Source organism: Rhopalosiphum padi, chromosome 4 (genome assembly GCF_020882245.1).
Source record: "Rhopalosiphum padi isolate XX-2018 chromosome 4, ASM2088224v1, whole genome shotgun sequence".
NCBI lineage: Eukaryota > Metazoa > Arthropoda > Insecta > Hemiptera > Aphididae > Rhopalosiphum > Rhopalosiphum padi.
This window is the reverse complement of record NC_083600.1, coordinates 38,160,671-38,180,132: the sequence shown is the minus strand read 5'-3', so window position 1 is coordinate 38,180,132 and position 19,462 is coordinate 38,160,671. Positions and strand designations below refer to the sequence as shown.

At 28.0% G+C, this 19,462-nt stretch overlaps 1 protein-coding gene and 1 long non-coding RNA gene across 3 annotated transcripts; one reads left to right on the top strand and one right to left on the bottom strand.

Moving 5' to 3' along the window:
- Window positions 1-733: 733 nt before the first annotated feature.
- Window positions 734-14,726, bottom strand: LOC132929487 (dnaJ homolog subfamily B member 6-like). 2 transcript variants are annotated; one of them, XM_060994869.1, is made up of 7 exons: window positions 14,486-14,726; window positions 2,921-3,021; window positions 2,727-2,836; window positions 2,316-2,420; window positions 1,858-2,079; window positions 1,568-1,784; window positions 734-1,480 (listed from the first exon to the last, which is right to left on the bottom strand). In XM_060994869.1, the coding sequence occupies exons 2-7, from the start codon at window positions 2,986-2,988 to the stop codon at window positions 1,378-1,380; spliced, it is 825 nt and encodes a 274-aa protein (XP_060850852.1). In that variant the 5' UTR covers window positions 2,989-3,021; window positions 14,486-14,726; the 3' UTR covers window positions 734-1,377. The 2 variants fall into 2 exon arrangements, with proteins under 2 accessions (XP_060850852.1, XP_060850853.1); XM_060994870.1 differs by lacking the exon at window positions 2,316-2,420 and having other exon boundaries at window positions 14,486-14,721.
- On the top strand, window positions 11,020-14,619 carry LOC132929488 (uncharacterized). The gene is made up of 2 exons (XR_009662108.1): window positions 11,020-11,112; window positions 14,232-14,619. It is a non-coding gene; the product is annotated as an uncharacterized LOC132929488 (long non-coding RNA).
- Window positions 14,727-19,462: the final 4,736 nt, after the last annotated feature.

The window sequence follows — 19,462 nt, the reverse complement described above, 5'->3', positions numbered from 1 at the left end:
CGGCGTACAGTGCGGGTACTATGTATTACAATATTGTGTATACACACAAAATAATGCAACCGAATACGCGCGCACGGGTTTTTCCACGGGATTGAATCGCGCGCGCGCGCTCGCTCCTCTCGGCCGTCCTCGCCCCGCCGCCGAGAACGCGTGTGCGCGCGCGACCACACGGACGGGGAAAAAGATATAAACGGTCGGCGACCGAGCTCGAAATAGACCGGCTCGGACTATATGCGTTGCCAAAACGCTTCCGGGAGCGGGAAGACCAGGACAGTTTCGTCGACGGACAGTCTTCCGGACTAGACGCGCGTCGGACGACGGTAAAAGTGTAGTGGGTTCCCAATAAACGTCGCGAGAACGACCGCGAAATATTACGGTCGAATTTAACAACAATCGTATTCGGAAAAATAATTTCATCCCGCGCCCGCGGTTTTCCCTGACGTCACCCCTCTACCACTATAGGGCCAACAGTCCGCGTTCCGGGAAGTGTCGCGGCGGCCACCCCCGGGCGGGGAGGCATTGATTATTTGACGACGGCGGCGACGACGTTGCCAAGTGTGTTTCGCCACACAACCCCTAGCGCGACCCGCCCAAAGAGCTTGTACATAATACACGCGTTCGGCGGCTGGCGGTTTTCTCCGGAATTCGTCGCGGCGACGACATTTATACCACCACCATCCCTTTGGCAACCATCGATGGTACGCGTCCCAACTCGAAATAAATGATAATATAATTCAATAAACACTTTTCATTATTTATTTATTTAATTATATTAATATTAATAATATAAGTACAATATTGGTGATACACCATAAAACAAAATGTGTTCTCCTATTTAATTAATTCAGACAACACAATATAGGATGGTGAAACACTCTAATATTACTCTAGAATAAAAAGAAAATTATTTTTATCTTTAAAAATTACATTTCATAATTATTTTATATAATAATAGTCATCAGGTGATTTAGTTTTAAATATTTAACACCAGCCGACAATTAAGTTAAATAATAATAATAAAAATAAAAATAATAATAATAATAATAATAATAATAAAATTATCAAAGCGCATAAAAATAGTGTAAGTCTTATTAATCAGTGGAGTCTGTAAATATTACGTGCTTTAAACAAATTAATTTGTATTTTTTCAATACAATCATTCGGACTATTCAAAAAAAAAACAAAATAATCAAATTAAAATACCAACTAGTATTACTTCAGAATATAAAATTTAATTTCTAATTTCTAACACATTTTATTATAAAAAAAATTGATTTTATATTTATTATCCCATTATATTTATATATCAACACATAGTTTTATGCATTCGCTTATGGTTTTGTGGTAGAGAATGAGGTGGGAGGGGAGGAGATCAAGCTAATGGCCGTATGTGATCGCTTGCGCCACACCGTTGATAGTCTTCGATTTGAGCATATCGTTTTCGTACGTTTCCACTATTTCTGTGTCATGTTCAAAAATCCTACAAAAAAATATTATTTAAAAATCATTCTAAATAATTAGATGAATCAGTTGATACTAGAGCTTATATGTTCATTTTTGTGCATACCTTTTAGTGGTAATTTTTTTTCCATTTGAAAACCGGGTAGATATTGATGTTCTTTTCATATTACCACCGCCGCCATTGACAGTATGACCAGAATATCCATTATTTGCCATTGAGAACATATTATCAAATCCAGAACCGAAACCACCTCCAAAACCTCCAAATCCAAATGGATTCATCATTGAAGATATTTCCTGATGTCCATTACTGAATCTTTGACCTGAAAAAACAATCATTGTGTTAACATTACATTTCTATGAACATTAAATCATAATCAAAAATTATAAATTTACCAGGGAATAGAAGATCTGTAACATCTGATGTATTGAAAAATTCTTTGAACACATCTTCGGGGTCTCTGAACGAAAAGCTAAAGAAACCAGGTCCAAAATCTTGGCCAAATGGATCGAAGTGCCCTGGATGTCGTTGATTACTTCTGCGACGTCCACCATTTCCAGAACCACCATTTATCAAACCATCTTTGCCATACTGGTTGTAAGCCTTGCGTTTTTTATCTATCAAGACAAATCAATAAAATGTAATAACCAAAAAAATCAAGAAAATATTAGTGGTAATGACAAAATATTATGTAAAAATGATTATTCGCGTTAAAAAAGCGCCACTTCTTATAGATTACATGCTCCAGCTCCAATAATATTTTGAGGTTTAGTAAGGTTTAAAACTGGTACGGGTTACATTTTGAATGGCATATTAGATCAACACAACGTAAATTATAATTTAGGGATTCTACCGAAATAACGATGGAACGGGCTTTCAAAGAAGTTGTAGAAGAATGGTCTGGACGATGCGGACACTTTTCTTTTACGCTGTTCATCGTACAACTTTCGCTTTGCCTCTGTTAGACATATACACAATATATTTATATTTAAAGGCAAAACCTATTTACTTTAACGAATATTATATACACATTATTTTCTTAAATCATTTGTGATTTACAATTTTTAAGTCTATTCATCATTATAGTTCTTTGTGAAACAATTAGCTTTTAATTATTAGTGGTATAAAAAAATTACATAAGTTAAGTTCATAAAATATGTTCAGTTATTTTTAATGTTTCTTTAAAAGCTAATGACCTCATCATATATATTACAGAATAAATATACATATTAAATATATCATAACAATATATTTCTTATCATACCATCAGATAAGACTTCATAGGCTTCTGAAATTTCTTTAAACATTCGGTTTGCTTGTTCTTGATTTTCTGGATTTTTGTCGGGATGCCATTTCAATGCTAATTTTCTATAACTGAAAAATAAAAACGGAAAAATGTAATTTTCATAGAATATTTTTTTATACTTTATATTGAGAAATGAATTAAATTGTGCATACGATTTTTTAATATCGTTTATTGAAGCATTCGGAGTGACTTCCAGTATGGAATAATAATCTCCAGACATACTGTGTAATGTATTTTCTGGAACTTATGTGTCCTAGAAAAAAAAAAAAATGCTATTAGTTTATTTCGTCAAAAATATACAAATCATTAGTAAGTACAGTAGTGCACTACTGATGTGGCAGTATAGATTTAGCGATTAATACACACACACACACAATTGACCATTTTATTGTTGTGAAGTGATTTTATGGTGATACGGTCCGATACACAATAAAAATAATCATTCTCGTTAATATATTGTATATCCTATGATAACGGTTGGTAAATTATTTATTATAATATACAACTACTGAATTATAACGTTTTTATTAGATAGATACCAACAATAAAATTGTATTATGTTAGTAGAAATATTTGAATTAACTAAATAACTAATACAAAGTATTAGTAAGCACGATAGCATAACAAAATTAACCTTGAAAAAATGAGAAGTGAAAATTTTCAAAGCCACATTAGATTATTTATAGAGATCTTCTTTTCCTTTTCCTGGTCATCACGATGTATTAATAGTATACAAAGACGTACAACTGGGCTAGTGAATTATGATTAACGAGAACCATTTGGTTGAAAAAATTTGCCAACTGACCAAACGACAATATTATATGAGACCGATATAAATTCAAAACAAATAGACTTAGTTATTTTACAGAATGAGCTTAGTAAATACATAATAGATTATTTTTTTTTTAATACTTCCTAGTTGAAAGTTGACATTTTTAATTTTTTTATTACTCCAATTTACAAATATAAATATAATCATAGAATAGTTATATCGTACGTGATCTCTTTTAAACATGGTTGCTATACATGTATGTAAATATGTAATAATGAGAATTATTTTGTTTATAAAATAATTAAATTAATAATAATAATAATATTAACTATGAAATTTATGAGTAGACTTTGGAAATGGTTCAATATTAAAATATAACAGTGAATTTCAATATAATAAAGTAAAAATGAGATAATTTATTTTTTAGATTTAAACAACTCAAAATCTCATGATGAATTACTTATTACTAATAAAAAGTGTATCGTAAGTACGTAACAGTAGTATATTAATTAAATATATTTATAGTATACTGTACCAATCAAATACAATTATTATTACACACACAAAGAAAACTTTTACATATAATATAATATTAATACCTATAGCTCAAATGTTTAATGTTTAAAACGACAGTAAAAGAAATCAAAAATTAAAATATTATTGCAGTGTTCAAAATAAATAATTTTTGAGCACACTATTTTAAACAGTACAGACCATATGATTATAGTAGCCACTTAACATTATATCACATTATTAAGTTTGAAATAATATACAATATTATGCGCCTATGCATTATTCATACATATCTTTCTCTTCTTATGAAAAAATTCAACTAATGGATCAAAATTCAAAACTATTTCGTGTCTCGCGGTAATTCACTATACACATCGGAATATCGATTTCTAAAACTATAATAATATAACATTATATTATTATACAAAACTATCTACACGCAAAAATAGGCTACATGACTAGAAAAAACAAATTACACCTACGTTAAGTTCTGGCATTGAGGCATTCTGCTTCTGCAATAGAGTTATTGAACATATGTTCATAAAAAAATTACTGTAAATCATTTGAGTTATTTAAATATGAACTAGATAATAGAAATATTGAAAAAGTTAATGCATTTTGTAAATTGGGGTCCAAATGTCTGATATTCTAATGCTAAATGAATCATGACTTCATGATGTAACACAAATCACACGTATAAAAACGATGTAAGGTAAGATATAGTAACCATCTGCTGACAACTAATAATCGGATCTGGAAAAATTGGTTAACTATTACAACACAAACAAGCTTACGCAAGTCCGGATTAAGATACCAAGGGGTCTGGAACCCATACTTGATTATGAGCCCCATCAGTAGAAATAAAATACAGTCCTTGTTTGAATTGGCACATTAGCGTAAATACACATAACTTTATAATTACTTATTTACAAATTATTTTTTAGTTTTAGAATTATTAGAAATAATAAATATACTTATAAAGTATTACATTTGTCATCTTAAAATATAAGCAATTTTAAAATACATTTTATCGAAATGTCACATAACATTTTAAAGCTTTATAACTAACAAAATTGTTTATATTATATTTATATTTACTTCATACGTGTATCTATGTATTAGGTTTAAGGGGGTTGAAAAGGGTGATTTTTTGTACAACATAGACATTTAGATATTAATATGTTCTATTTTTAACGTGCTAATATTGAAAGTAAAGTAGTGATAAGAATTCTAAAAACAGATTTGGATTTGTCGTTAAGTCTATATTATTTAAGAACATTCCCACATAATAACATAATATATTTCATATTAATTATAATATAAATGTATTACTTGTTTAGGATTTAGAAAAAAAAAATGAGGGAAAGTTGACCTCAATAATATATGTACTTATACGACAATTCTGTTTTCAGAATTCGTATTGCTTCACTGGATCAATTGGTTTGATAGAAATAGATCACATCTTAATTCCTATGTAAAGCATAAAACCACTGCTTTAAATTAATTCAGTATATTTTTTTTCTTCGCTTAAGGTTCTTTAAGATACTTTTAGATACTAATTGTACATTGACGTGATATTGTGACTAGGGCATTAGGTAGTAGGTACTGATTATCTGGTTGAAATTAAGATATTATAACTTATAAGTTATAAGTTTATAACCCATCATACAAAAATTCTAAAAAAAAATATTATATAAAACTAAAAAAATAAATCCTTATAACTTTCTTAAAAATTAAAAATACTTAGGACAAAACACCAAAAATATGATTCATAATAATTATAACAGATATACAATGATATCTTGATTATAATAGATAATGTTACCAGTTATCAAAATAAGATAAGTAAAATACGTACAGGTAGAAATATTTAGTTTTTACTACATTCTACGTGTGTAAGATGAAGAATTTTTTCTGTTGCTCCTTCTAAAGATAATTTATAAATTTAACGTGTATAAATATTATATAGGTATGATCATTTCTATAAACAATAATAATATAAATACTAAGACGTGATTAAGACATCATATTATTTACTTTCAATAATAGCATCATAATACACACGCGAGATGCCATCGATAATAGTTTACTATATCTGGTTGTTGTTAATAATATGGTACGAGAATAAATTTACACTCCATTAAAATTTTAAAATGCAAAACATAATAACATTATAGTAAACATAAACAATATACTACTTATAGGTAATAGCAAGATAGCACATATCATAATATTTTACAATAGCTTTTCTTTATGTTTCAAATATTTATTAATAGTAAAAAATGTAAAATCTATTTACTTTTCTAAATAATAAAAACGTTTAGATTTTAGAAATTAATATTATTCCTATATTAGACATGTGTCTATGATGTAATAAATTTACAACTAAAGCGTGTATTTTGAATTATTTACAACAATATAGAAAATGAAATAAACCTTAAAAGTATCATGTAATTGATAGAAAATTAACTATAGCCTATAGGGTCAAAAATGCATTAAAATAACATTCCAGACAGGTACATAATTTTTTATGTTGCAATATTACTTTCAGGTGCCGTTTAAGTACATACTACATAAAACTTTACACCCCAATAAATGTTGTGCTTTATTGATTAACTCAATTATTACACTAATGAACATATATACTGCATATTACAAAATATTATTATACATAATCAAACGAGACGACAAAAATACCATTTAACGTATAAATATTAAGTGTTTAATGTTTAATACAACGATCCTCTCAATAATAAACTTATGATGAGTCATGACAAATATATAGTTAAGTATAAAAACAGATTAAATACAAACATTTTATAAACGATTCCAAATCATATACGAGTTTATATATTCAAATAGTTTCGGGCGATTCGGAAAGTCCAACAATTAAATATTATCAAATATACATGTTGAACCCACGCATACGTTAATAAATAAAATATATATAATATAAAATTCGGGAAATTAACGAATATGAAAATTGTCCTATGGTCGATTGATAATAAGTACTTATTTAATTTTAATAATAAGTCAATACGCTTGGGACACGTTGGACACGTATTACTACTGCAGTTCCTACATATTATAATATATGTACATAATATAATATATTAAAATATAAACACGGCACGCTGAACGTTTTCGAAAAATCTAACAAATGGTTTTTAGGTCAAGTAACATTTGTCACCTTCGTTCTCATTGTGCGATTCTTGACGGTGTAGGCAGACAGGCGCGCGCACCAGATGCCGGCTAATTTGCTTCGGTAACACAACGAAGACACAAACGTGTAGACGTATTTAGGGGGGCGATAGCCCCGGGCAGCACTTTTTTTATGGATATACAATATTCGTTTATGATTATGTATAAATTATTGTTTAACCCTCGTTTATGATCCGAACTCATTTTATGAGTAATTATTTCTGTATACTCTCTGAGTCATATAATATATTATGTATTATATTGTATCACATCCGTAGATTTCTTATGGAAATTTAGTGAACAATTGTTTATTCTTCTTCGTTTTTCTCGGTGAATTGCGCTCGACGACATGACGTATTCATTTCTACCGTAAAAACTCGACCCGCGCGTAGGCAGGTACGCGTCGTATTCGCGGGGATCAGCGGTGAAAAATAAAATCAACTCCCGAGCTCCCGGTATCCTGGTCGCCGGCATCGAATAATAGCGACGACGACGACCACAACAACAACGATATTATCGCGTCGCGTGTCGTCGCCCGCCAAACACGCGACGACATTATATCATAATAACAATTATGATGTATACGTATCGACCGCATCGCGACAGTAATACAATAATTGTACATTACGCATCACGTCACATATCGTCGTTTCGGTATTCGTTTTACGTGTGCCACCACCACACGACAATATTGTCGTCGTGTAGGAGAATCGAACACGCGAGTTTTTCCAGTCGCCAAACGCACACGCACGGGAAAAAAAAAACGTAAACGTATAAACCGAGCAGCATAGGTAGGTAGGTGTCGACGGCGTTGGACAATGACCTTGCCGCGGCGATCGCTTTCCCGTGTAACGCACACGCCACACGCGCCCGCTCGCTCATCACAGGCGATGAATCACACACGGTGTACCTTGCCTTGCACATTATACCGCCGCGCACGGCACATTAACCCACCTGTATACGGCGGCACCGGGTAACCCGCGACCGTCACCCGAGAACCGCGGCGAACGCGTTACGGATCCGTATTATGATTATTGTAATGTATACATCATCGTCGTGATTCAACCGATAGGTCAATGACAATGTGTAATATATAATTTTATATACATAATATATATCATATATACATACGTTTGCGGTGCAATCGTTAATCGACGTATTGTTTTCGTGTGTAAGACGACCGTCCGCGCGACGAGAGAAGGAAAAAAAACGCAAATCGATGTACGACGGCGGCGGCGGTGCGTCGACCCCGAGAGTGGCGTGGGGTTTTACCTAACCGGGGTTGGTGGTGTCGGGTGTGTGTCCGCGTGCGGATGTAAGATCACTGGTCACTGGTCAGAAAGTCCAATTTGAAAACAAACGGACAAAAGAGCGTGTTTTTAAAGCCAAACATAAAGTCCAAAAATACAAATATTATTAGTCAAGTCATGAGATTAATTTTTTTTTTTAGATAATTAAAGCATATAGGTTGTAACTTTCTTACACAATATTATGTTTGATTATTATTCTTAATATCTATATTGACATAATGACATTGTACAAATATTATTGTTCGGTAAAAAAATTTAAAAAATATAGTCAATACATACAAGGCCCGAAAATAAAAATACAACGGGAATCCATTATAGAGGTATATGAATCTAATGTTTATCGCGTGTAAAGCTGTACGTCTACAGTTTATCTACTATAATATAGTAAATATTATTACCTAAAGTAATCCCATTCTGTGGTGTGCCCATAATATAATATCAATATATTGATCGTCATATTATTTTTAAATGTCCACCAAAACCTAAACATAATTTAACCTTTTAAAAAACCCCTTATATAATTTTGTATAATTCATATTTTTTTTTGAACATTTATGCTTAAAAAAAATAATTTCATTGAATGGGACATTATCCGGACATGCACGTGACCCGTTAGGTTTTGTCGGAAGAGAGATTGACGACGATGGACACACGATTGTTGGACGTATTCGGGCTGAAAAGAAATTCGAAAAAACGAGATTCTCGACGATTGCGCGAGAAACCGGTAGACATCATTATTATAGTTCATTATTATCTACCCGCAGCTGCGATCTCCACAGCGTTGAAGAAAATCGTAATCATGTCTGTCGTACGCACATCATACACGAATTCACGATACACTTATAGGTATTTTATATTTTACACGTTTGTATGTCTGAGTATAAAATGTTATAAAACGGACGTTAGCTTTCACCACATCAATCGCCGGCCGTATACGGTCTCAATATTAAAATACATAGTTTTCGCGTCACCTCGAGGCGCATGTGAAAAGAAATAATAATCGGTAAATGGAATTCTTGTGTCGTCCGTCTAGAAATCGCAGAAAAACACGCAGTCCTCAATAATTGAATCATTGCGCATTCTTTTTTTAATTTATCCCTCCAATCACTTCCCTTACAATTACAAGAAAATTAGTAGAAAAGTTTTTAACTAAAAGACTACCACATACATCAACCATATACAACCAACTAATTTTTTATAAAAAAAAAATTCGTTTTAAAATAATGAAATATTCTGGATGATTCCTGTAGTTCGATATCCATTGAACTAAAAAAAAAAAATCTGATAGGTTGTTCACAGTGGGTTACTGTTGTAGTTCAATTTTTTCAATGGGTAAAAGAAGCAATTGGTTAACTCGAGCTGAACCGTTTCGCGTGCGCTCGACCGGCGAAACGGCCCCGTGACGAACAATAAACCGCCAGACTGCAAGAGACACTCGCCACCGACTATAAGGACAACCACCTACACGGGTGTACAATATTATAAAAATCCACTCGACCGCGCACACACGCGAATGCCGAACACCGGTGGTCTTTGGCACACGACACCTTAAACGAGCCTCAATGCCGTAATTATTGAATATCACAAACGCGTTTTATATTCTTGTTGTTATAATGTTTTGTTTCTTGTCCCTGACTTCAAACGAAACATTACTAGATACATGACAATATTACTATTATGAGTACCTATTGCATTTTATTAAGATTGGTTATACACTTATAGCTGATAAGACATGCAAATACTTGATACTTGATACTTCGTCATCTGGTACTGACGGTACTGTAGATGTATAGGTTGGAACAGAAAGAAGAATATAATATACAAAGAATACGTCATATCCACGTAGATACTACACATAAATGTTTTTTCATATATTGATAAATAATACACATGATAATAGAATTATAGTAAAATAAGAGGGAAATTTAATTTAACATGAAAATAATGTAAGTTACCTACTCCAATGCATAATTTTCTTTGTAAATTTCATTTTTTTTTTATATTTAGCGCATTTTTATTATACTATATAATGTATATAAATAATAGTTGCATGCACAATATACGTATAATATACCTCGGGACGGTAAAAATATGGCAAAAACTAAGAAAATCATCAAAATCTGAAAAAATTGTGTGCAGGGTCTAACGTAAATAAATATATATATAAATAAATATAATACACCATTACTAGAACGTCACGTCTTCGGCATTTAAAATAGATTTTCGGTTAAATGGTCCAGTCTACTCTCTAGTTTTATTTGCCAAAATATCCATCAGCAAACCAATAATATATTATACGAAGTAGTACGTACTACGTACATAGTTACGTATGTATAAATATATTGTTATTTTTTGGTACACTCTCTATTCTCAAATACCCACGAAAAAACAATCAGTTTTATGACTATTAAGATAGCCGATAATCAATATTAAGTATTATATACATTATTGCCATTATTCCATGTATGTAGTAATAAAATATTATAGCAAAGCAACACGTTCATTCTATCTAGAGTGCAAAACAAAAACGATAACCATTACCAACGTTGTAAGTTTATAAAATGTGAATATTGTCGTTAGTAATAGTTTTAATTTTAATACAACCAGCTGAAAATTAATGAATATGATTTTTTTTTATTATTATTTTTAATATTACGAATAGCGAAACAAATCACTAATATTTTAATAAAAAAAATCAATTCTCCTTTAGTTTTTAAACAATATTTGTGACTTTTCTAATTCAATTTTTTTTATTTTATAAATAATAGATAATTATAGATTTTATAATATACAATATACATTATACTTAATATAAAAGATTAAAATCCGAGACATGGAAATTTAAAAAATATAATCTGATTGCCTGCCCAGTCCTACTTAATAATAACAAACCCACAGAAAATAAGATGACTAATAAATATATGTTATTATATAAATATTACTATTGGTAAACACACAAAGAATATAGGTACAAAATTTCAATAAAAATTATGATCATATCAAGGACGTAACTAGAAGCTTTTTTTAAGCTAATATACTGTTTATTTAATTTTTTTTTTTATGAAATCATAGTCAATGTATTGTATTCAAAATAATAAAATATTATCATTAAAATACTTAAACAATATAAGTAATACTGTAATGGTGACTTCCTTAAAATATAACATAATATTGCTTCTCGTGGATTAAAACACAAATAGAATAATAGTGAAAGGATGATTACTATTTCATTAACTAAGGTCAATAAGTAAATTAAATATTTTTCTACTCTTGCCTATTATGTCAAGTTATAGTGTGACCTACCAAAGTCCAAAATGTATGTATGATACAATATATAAAGTAATTTTGACAGTTGATTAATAATATATTTACTTAAAAACATCTTTCCTGCACATACAAAAATGGAAATTTAGCCTTCAACTTGCTACTTATGGGCAACATGTGCAAGGTATTTAAATAATGTTTTCAATTGTTAAAAAAAAAAACTACATGACAATTTATTTATTATTTCCTTGTAGGTAGTAGACATGATTTGGCAAAGCTATATTGTTAAATAAAAATAGAAACAAGATAATCTACATATAAGAAATAATTTTCACGGGTATATTTAAACTTGTATTATACCTAATCATTTAAAGATAAATTAACTTATATTTTGTTTTTGACCTGAATCAAAAAAAATAATAAAATTTTGAACATATAATATTGATTTTTATTTTTATTTTTATAAAAAAACCAACAAATAATAATACTAGTTCAGTATAGAATAAATATACTAAAAAAAACACTAATTATATAGATACCAATTATGTCAATTATAGCAGCATTATTCTATCAATTGAATGCATATATTTCTAAATCTAAAATAATTAATGCAAAATCAATAAATAGACATTAAAATTATGATAGAATAATCTAAGCTTTTAATAAGACTATAAATTGTATTGATTTACATAAAATGAATAGTCTTATTAACTATAGTATAAGTATTTAAGTATTTAATGATAGTAAAATACACAACTATTTCTATTATATATATTTTTTTTTAGTTAATCGTAGTTTATTAACCTAAAACATGTAAAAAGTATTTTCATAAATTATATTTAAATATTACATAATTAATTATAAAAAAATGGATAAAAATTAAAAGAAAAAAATTTATTATCAATTTTTAATCGCTTACATTGTCTAGTGTAATATTATAATTTTATAAAATTATAAAGAAAAAAATCAATATTAATATTCATTTTACATAAAACTAAGATTAAATATTATAATCTAAAAACAGTATGGGTACATTTTTTTAATATTATCTTGTATAATTAATTTACTTTAAAATTGACATCATTATTTTAATAAAACTAATTAGTATTTAATTGAGTAAATATACAAAAAAAAAATTAAATGAGAACATCTTTTTTTTCTGTATAAGTGTTCTACTAATTATATTTTTTTTGTGTCTTTTATCTATAAATATTAATTATTTAATTCAGAACCTAATAAAATTACTATAAATAGGGACATATGCCAATAGAACTACATGTCTACACAGCACATAGGTTCATGCATAAGATGAGTTAAATATACATCTATTTTTTGTTAACTTAACCATTTATATATTTATAAAAAATTAAAATAATAATACTATACTATTTTTAGTTTCAACATTAACAATACAAGCTTTCTTGTAATAACTGGAATAATTTATTAGCCATTATTCATTAATATTTAATTTTATGCTATTAAACATTTATCTATCACATATAGGATTCAATAATACAGATATAACACTTTAGCAATACAATTTTTTTTAAACTATCAGTAAGTACCTACAATTTGTATCTTTATTTAATAAATAAATAATGGAAAAATACTTTGTTTTTTACTAAATAATTTAATAATAATAAAATATACTAGGTACTTGTTTTTGATAATATAGCAATGAATTGAAAAATTATTTTTTAACACATCTTAACTAATCAAAATAATTTATATTCCAATAGGTACCTATATTAATATATATATTATATATATATATATATTAATACATATTTGTTGGTATACCTTAATAACCAAACAATAAATAATACTTCATAGGTGTTAAAATGTATACATTTTAATGTGAAATTATAAACATTTATATAAACAAGACCCAATTTAAAAACATTTGTATGGACATATTTCAAATTCATAATTTTTTTATTTTAACCAGGAGTTAGGTACTTAACTATGAATTCATTTGAACTCAAAAAGTATTTTATTATACCTATATAAGTTATATTTAATGAAAATAAGTACTCAAATCATACTAAAAATTAAAAAATATAAATAAATAAATAATTTTTATTGGGTCTCCAAAAAAAATGCTTATTTTTTTTAGTATCAATGTTATAAATGAGTTAATTGAGTAACAACTAATAATTTAAATATTTATATAAAAATATGCAAGTTTAAAATATAAAACATATTTTTTTTAAATTAATGATATTAAAATTTAACAAATGAAACAATTGGTAAAAATAAAATGTCAATTTAATATGTGTTAATGATGTATTATTTTATGTTTGTACAGTATTACTCACAACTCATTTATAAGTAGATAAATTATAAAAATCATGATAAAATAAATTAATTTGATATAAGTACCTAACTGAAATCCAATTTTAGATGCCCTTGTGGGTCAACAGCAAAACATCAATGTAGTGTCACTAACACTGAACTATAGCAACCATTACAGCAACTGTTCATATAACGGTGTCTAAGAAGACCCACAATGCACCGAGGGTTGCCTCAAATATATTGACCAAACGAGCGCAAACTACCAATTCAAACCTTATGCTAATTGTCTAGTGTGTGTTTGTATTATATATAAAGCACTAACTACACGCTTAAACAAAAGAAACAGATTAAACAAAACTCACCTATGTGCAGCGAAAAATGTCACGAATTCAATACAATCGATTCAATCGAATTTATTCAAAGGTAAAAAAAAACAATTACTTAACAAAAACTATTTATTCAAAAAACAATTTTGTAATTAATGTTAGATTGAAAATACGACTGTTTGATTCACTGCTTGTTGCCCCGAGTACCGAGATAATGAACACCTCTCAGATAGCAAGCACAATAAAACATATGTTCATGTTCATTACCACTCTGTACTCACACCAAGAGCGTCAAGCTGCACTGAGTACACTGAACAAAGGTATGCATGAAGTACGGTACGGTTTATACCAAGTGGTTTTATTCCAAAGATATTATAAACAATTTCCCTCGCTCTTATCCGTTGTTTAAAAATAACATGACGAATAATAATAAACAGCAATGACTGGGTAAGTGGGTAATAACACTAATAACTAATAAAATATTCTAAAAAGTCGTATAATGAATAGAATGCAAGTATATATTATATATAAAATCATAAAAAATTCATTTAATATGCATTTATTCAATAATCAGAATTTAAATTTATATTTATATTATTTTTTGCAATATACCTACGATTCATTATTCAATATATTGTATTAGCTATATTATTAAACTATGTATAATCATTGATCTCCTTAAAACGTTTTAGTTAAAACAGATCATTTATGCATAATGAGTATTGAGTTGCCACTTTAAAATAACCTTAATTTTAATCTAAATTATACTTCGTACATTTCAAAATATTAAATTAAGGATGTTCTAAATACGCTTAATGATCAATTTGTAAGAGAATCTGACAATATCCCTCACTTATTTTTTAAGCCATACAAGTTACTCTTATTGAAACATTATTTTCAATCAATTTCAGCCGCGTAATTTTGGAGACTATAGGGACAAATTAATTATGTTGGTTATTCTATTGTATACCTAACTTAAATGCTTTTGTTTTGAGTGGAACGCTTCTATCATGGACTGGGGTTGTCATCTTATCTCACTTATCGTTTACAGCTTTACATATTATTAAAATATCTTTTTACATACTCATCTGGGGAGTTTTAATTTTCCGTCTACTGTAGTAATGTTCCTAGTGTTTTGCCTCCACAATTTAAAAATCTTATAATTATTTTATTTTATGCAGATAATGTTAAGTTTTATTGTCCAATCCAATTCATAAACAATACACTTGCAGATTCTCAATTATTGCAGAATCATTTAGATTCATCTTTCCTATGGTATATTTCTAATACCTATTGGCTATTGTCTATCTAAACATTATTAAATGCCAAATTATTTCTTTTATTCACTCCAAAAATACAATTATTTATAAAAATAATAATGAATCGAATTGATTTTGTGAATAAAATATTTGAATATTTATTTTTAATATGTTTGATCATTTAAAATTAACTATATGAGCTTAAATTAAATAGATAAGTTTTATAAGATGTTTGGGTTTATTGTTTATTATAAAAAATGTAATAATATTTTGTTAAAAACACAGAAAATATTCTGCTATTTCTATACTACTACTGTACTACAAATTACAATGTATTTGTACGTTCTGAATTAGGATTCGTTGATACAATGTGTATACTTACTTAAATGTGAACTTGAAGTTATGCTATAAAAATGTTTAAAGATAATAGGATTTATTTCAAATTTGCTCATATGACTATAACAAGAGATTCGCACCAATTCAAACCTATTGTTTAATTGAATATTTGGATCTTATCTTATTACTATATAAAACGTATTAATTGTAATTTTATTTAAATTACCAATTTTTAAATTTTGATGATGATATTATTATATTATTATTTATTTATTCATTATTTATTACAAAATATATGGGTTTCCCCTTTAGATACAATCATACAAAGCATTAGAGTAAGCAGTATAAGTAACAATGTAAATAATAATATAGTACATTCAAGATAACAATTAAACAGAAATAATGACAAATGCAATAGAATAATAATAAACAAAATATTAAAACAAACTATCATCCAAAGATTAGGTTCTATACAATATGTTTCAGAGGCTCATTTTTGATACGAGTATAGTTGAATTTATATGAAAGATATTTAAAAACAAGATGTATTATACAAAGGACCTCAAAATGTATCAGAGTTTGTAGTGACGCCGAACCCATATGTCACTTCTATTAATGAGTTTATCATATAAATTATGGATGGATGGGTGGTTGGGACAAAAATTTCGCTTCACAAAAAAAGTCCGAGTTCGGCACCACTGTAATACTGTATAGATTATAAATAAATTCTTTTCGAGGAAAAAATGTATTTATTAAATAGTTATAACTATACGATTTCTAATATGTTTTTCATAGTATAATGTTAATTTTAACTATTATAAAAATATTATAGTTGATAATATTAATATTTACTATCAATACTCTCATTTATAATTATATGTTTTTAATCTAATTTATACTAAATATTTTGTATATTTTATTAATACAAAATTGCAAATTGCAATAATTATATTATAAGTTATTATAAAATTAATAATTATGGGTTTCGAATGTTTCGATTGTTTCGAGTCAAAATTGTCGACTATTTCAACATTGTTTTCAGTCAACAACATTCGAAAGATAACAGCAACGCCATCTTTGTGTATCATTTAATTTCACAGCATGTACACTACGCAGTCAGTGCTTACGACTAGAGAGCCTATGCCCTATATTATAAGAGATAGATATATTCTTGGCTCTTTACTTACGACTAACAATAAACTTTTTACCACTAGATAACGCAGTTGTATATAATTTTGGTTTTTTACTTCAATTATCAATATTCTGAGTTCCAAACCAACCAATACTTTTTATGACAATGGTGCAATACTGCAATAGTGCAGTACTGCAGTACCATTGGGTTAAATTAACCTAACTTCAGTGCTTGACTTGAGGGGACGCAGAGGAACGGAATACCCAAATAATTTTTCAGAAATAGTAACGTACCCCTACTATTATTTTTAAAGAGAACACGCATAGAACGCTTCAAAATTCTGCATTTTTCTCAAAATGTGGAAGATATCATCATAATTTATGAATGATTCATAAACGCGGATCTATAACTTATAATACCTATGTAATATTAAATTTCAGTTATCACTATTACCATTATTCACTAATATATTTTGTCATCAACTATCATAAATTTAAAGATTGTTATTTTTTAATTTAATTTTTATTGTTACCATTGCTTTTAATACAATGATACCTAATGTAAACTGTTATGTCCACCCACTAATATATTTATACCAAGGAGCTATGTAAAATCTTGGATAATAATTTGTAAAAGGTAAAATCAATTTTTAAACTTTCTAAATATAATTATTAAATAATAATAAAACCACAACGTTTTCCCAAGTCTTCTGCAGCATTTTTAAAATGTAGATAATTTATTTAATCTTATTGTATTAACCTTATTATTGAAAAAAATAATAAAATACAAATATACATAACATAGGTAGACACTACTAGACGTTAGGCTTTATTGTTTGTTACGCTCATAAATAATGTATTTAATATTTTAAATTTTAATTAATGTATATACCTATTATGTAATATTTAGCATAATATTTGTGAATGTATTGTATTTTAAATTATCATTGAATTATTATGGTACACATTCAAAACAGTTTATAGTATTATTTTGAAAATATAATGGGTATGTGATATTCTAAGCATACTAATCTTATTTTATATTGGATGTTTTGTTAATCATAATTTTCCCGCAATTCGTCTGTCCTATAAATTATAATATCTGTAATAGTGATATTATGTTCATATTCGGCTTTAGAAGATTTGTTGAAATATAACGGCAAAATTAATATATTAATACACATACAGTTACAACTTACAAAGAAGTTATAAAGAAGTGTTGACTTAAGTGTTATAAGGTTATAGGAACCGACTATGTATCACAGGGAAAAAATGCAGGCAATTTCTATAGTTAGGTGAATACTACAAAATCATTTCCAACGATCAAAAACGACATAATAGGGAAAACGTGAACGACTCATAAAATAGGCAAATTTTAATGATTTTTTTATTATTATTATAAACGAGTATAGAAAAATCTTATTCAGGTAGCAATATATCATTCAACTTTAATTACTTAATTTTTGGCAAGTTTTTCCGTAAAGTAGGTATAAAGGTAAATTTATTGTTGTACTGAGAAGTAAAAACTACTTTTTTTTACCACTCTGAATTATAACTATAACGTAAATCAACGACTATATGATAAATAATTATTATTTATGACTATTTCCTAGTTAGCTGTATGAATATGAATGACTATAGCAATTTTATAATGATTATTTTTCGTTTGTATGTTGCCATGAAATATACGCAGGGCCTTGTCGTATTGTAATCACTAATCACTATAATCAACTATTATTACTTTATATATTATTTTGTATCATGTATTCATGTATTTCAGTATTTGTATACTGTATACAGACAGTGAAGTAGACATGAAAAATTATTATTTGTATCAAAATGAAGAGTTGAACTTGGAGAGTTTTAAGATCCACAAATAAAAAATAATGAACAAATTAATTTACACAACCATATATTAAAACAAAAAAGAAACAAATTAAAAAATAAATAAAATAATTATGGAACGGTTGATCCCCCCTCTAAAATACTTCCATATTCATTCCTGTAAGTATGTATGTAAGGTAAACAAAAACTAAATAGAATAAAATAATGCAAAATATTTATAAAATTGATACATATTTCAATATTTGTATATAAAATATCGCTGGTCTTATTATAGGGAAACATAATAAATTCATAAGCTTTCCTAAATAAAATCTTGTGTTATGATTGCTAATTCAATTTTAGCGAATTAAATTGTTACGATATTATATTTGAAAACATATATTAATATAAATCTAAAAATCTTGCTAAATGCTTTAGCTTTTATTGAATAATGTAACTACAC

Bases quoted from the DNA above. Each gene is read 5' to 3' on its own strand.
- LOC132929487 (XM_060994869.1), bottom strand. From the start codon at position 2,988: ATGTCTGGAGATTATTATTCCATACTGGAAGTCACTCCGAATGCTTCA. The intron at 2,080-2,315 runs GTAGAATCCCTA...TTGTCTTGATAG, and splicing joins CCCGTTCCATCGTTATTTCG to ATAAAAAACGCAAGGCTTAC. The intron at 1,785-1,857 runs GTAAATTTATAA...TTGTTTTTTCAG, and splicing joins TACAGATCTTCTATTCCCTG to GTCAAAGATTCAGTAATGGA.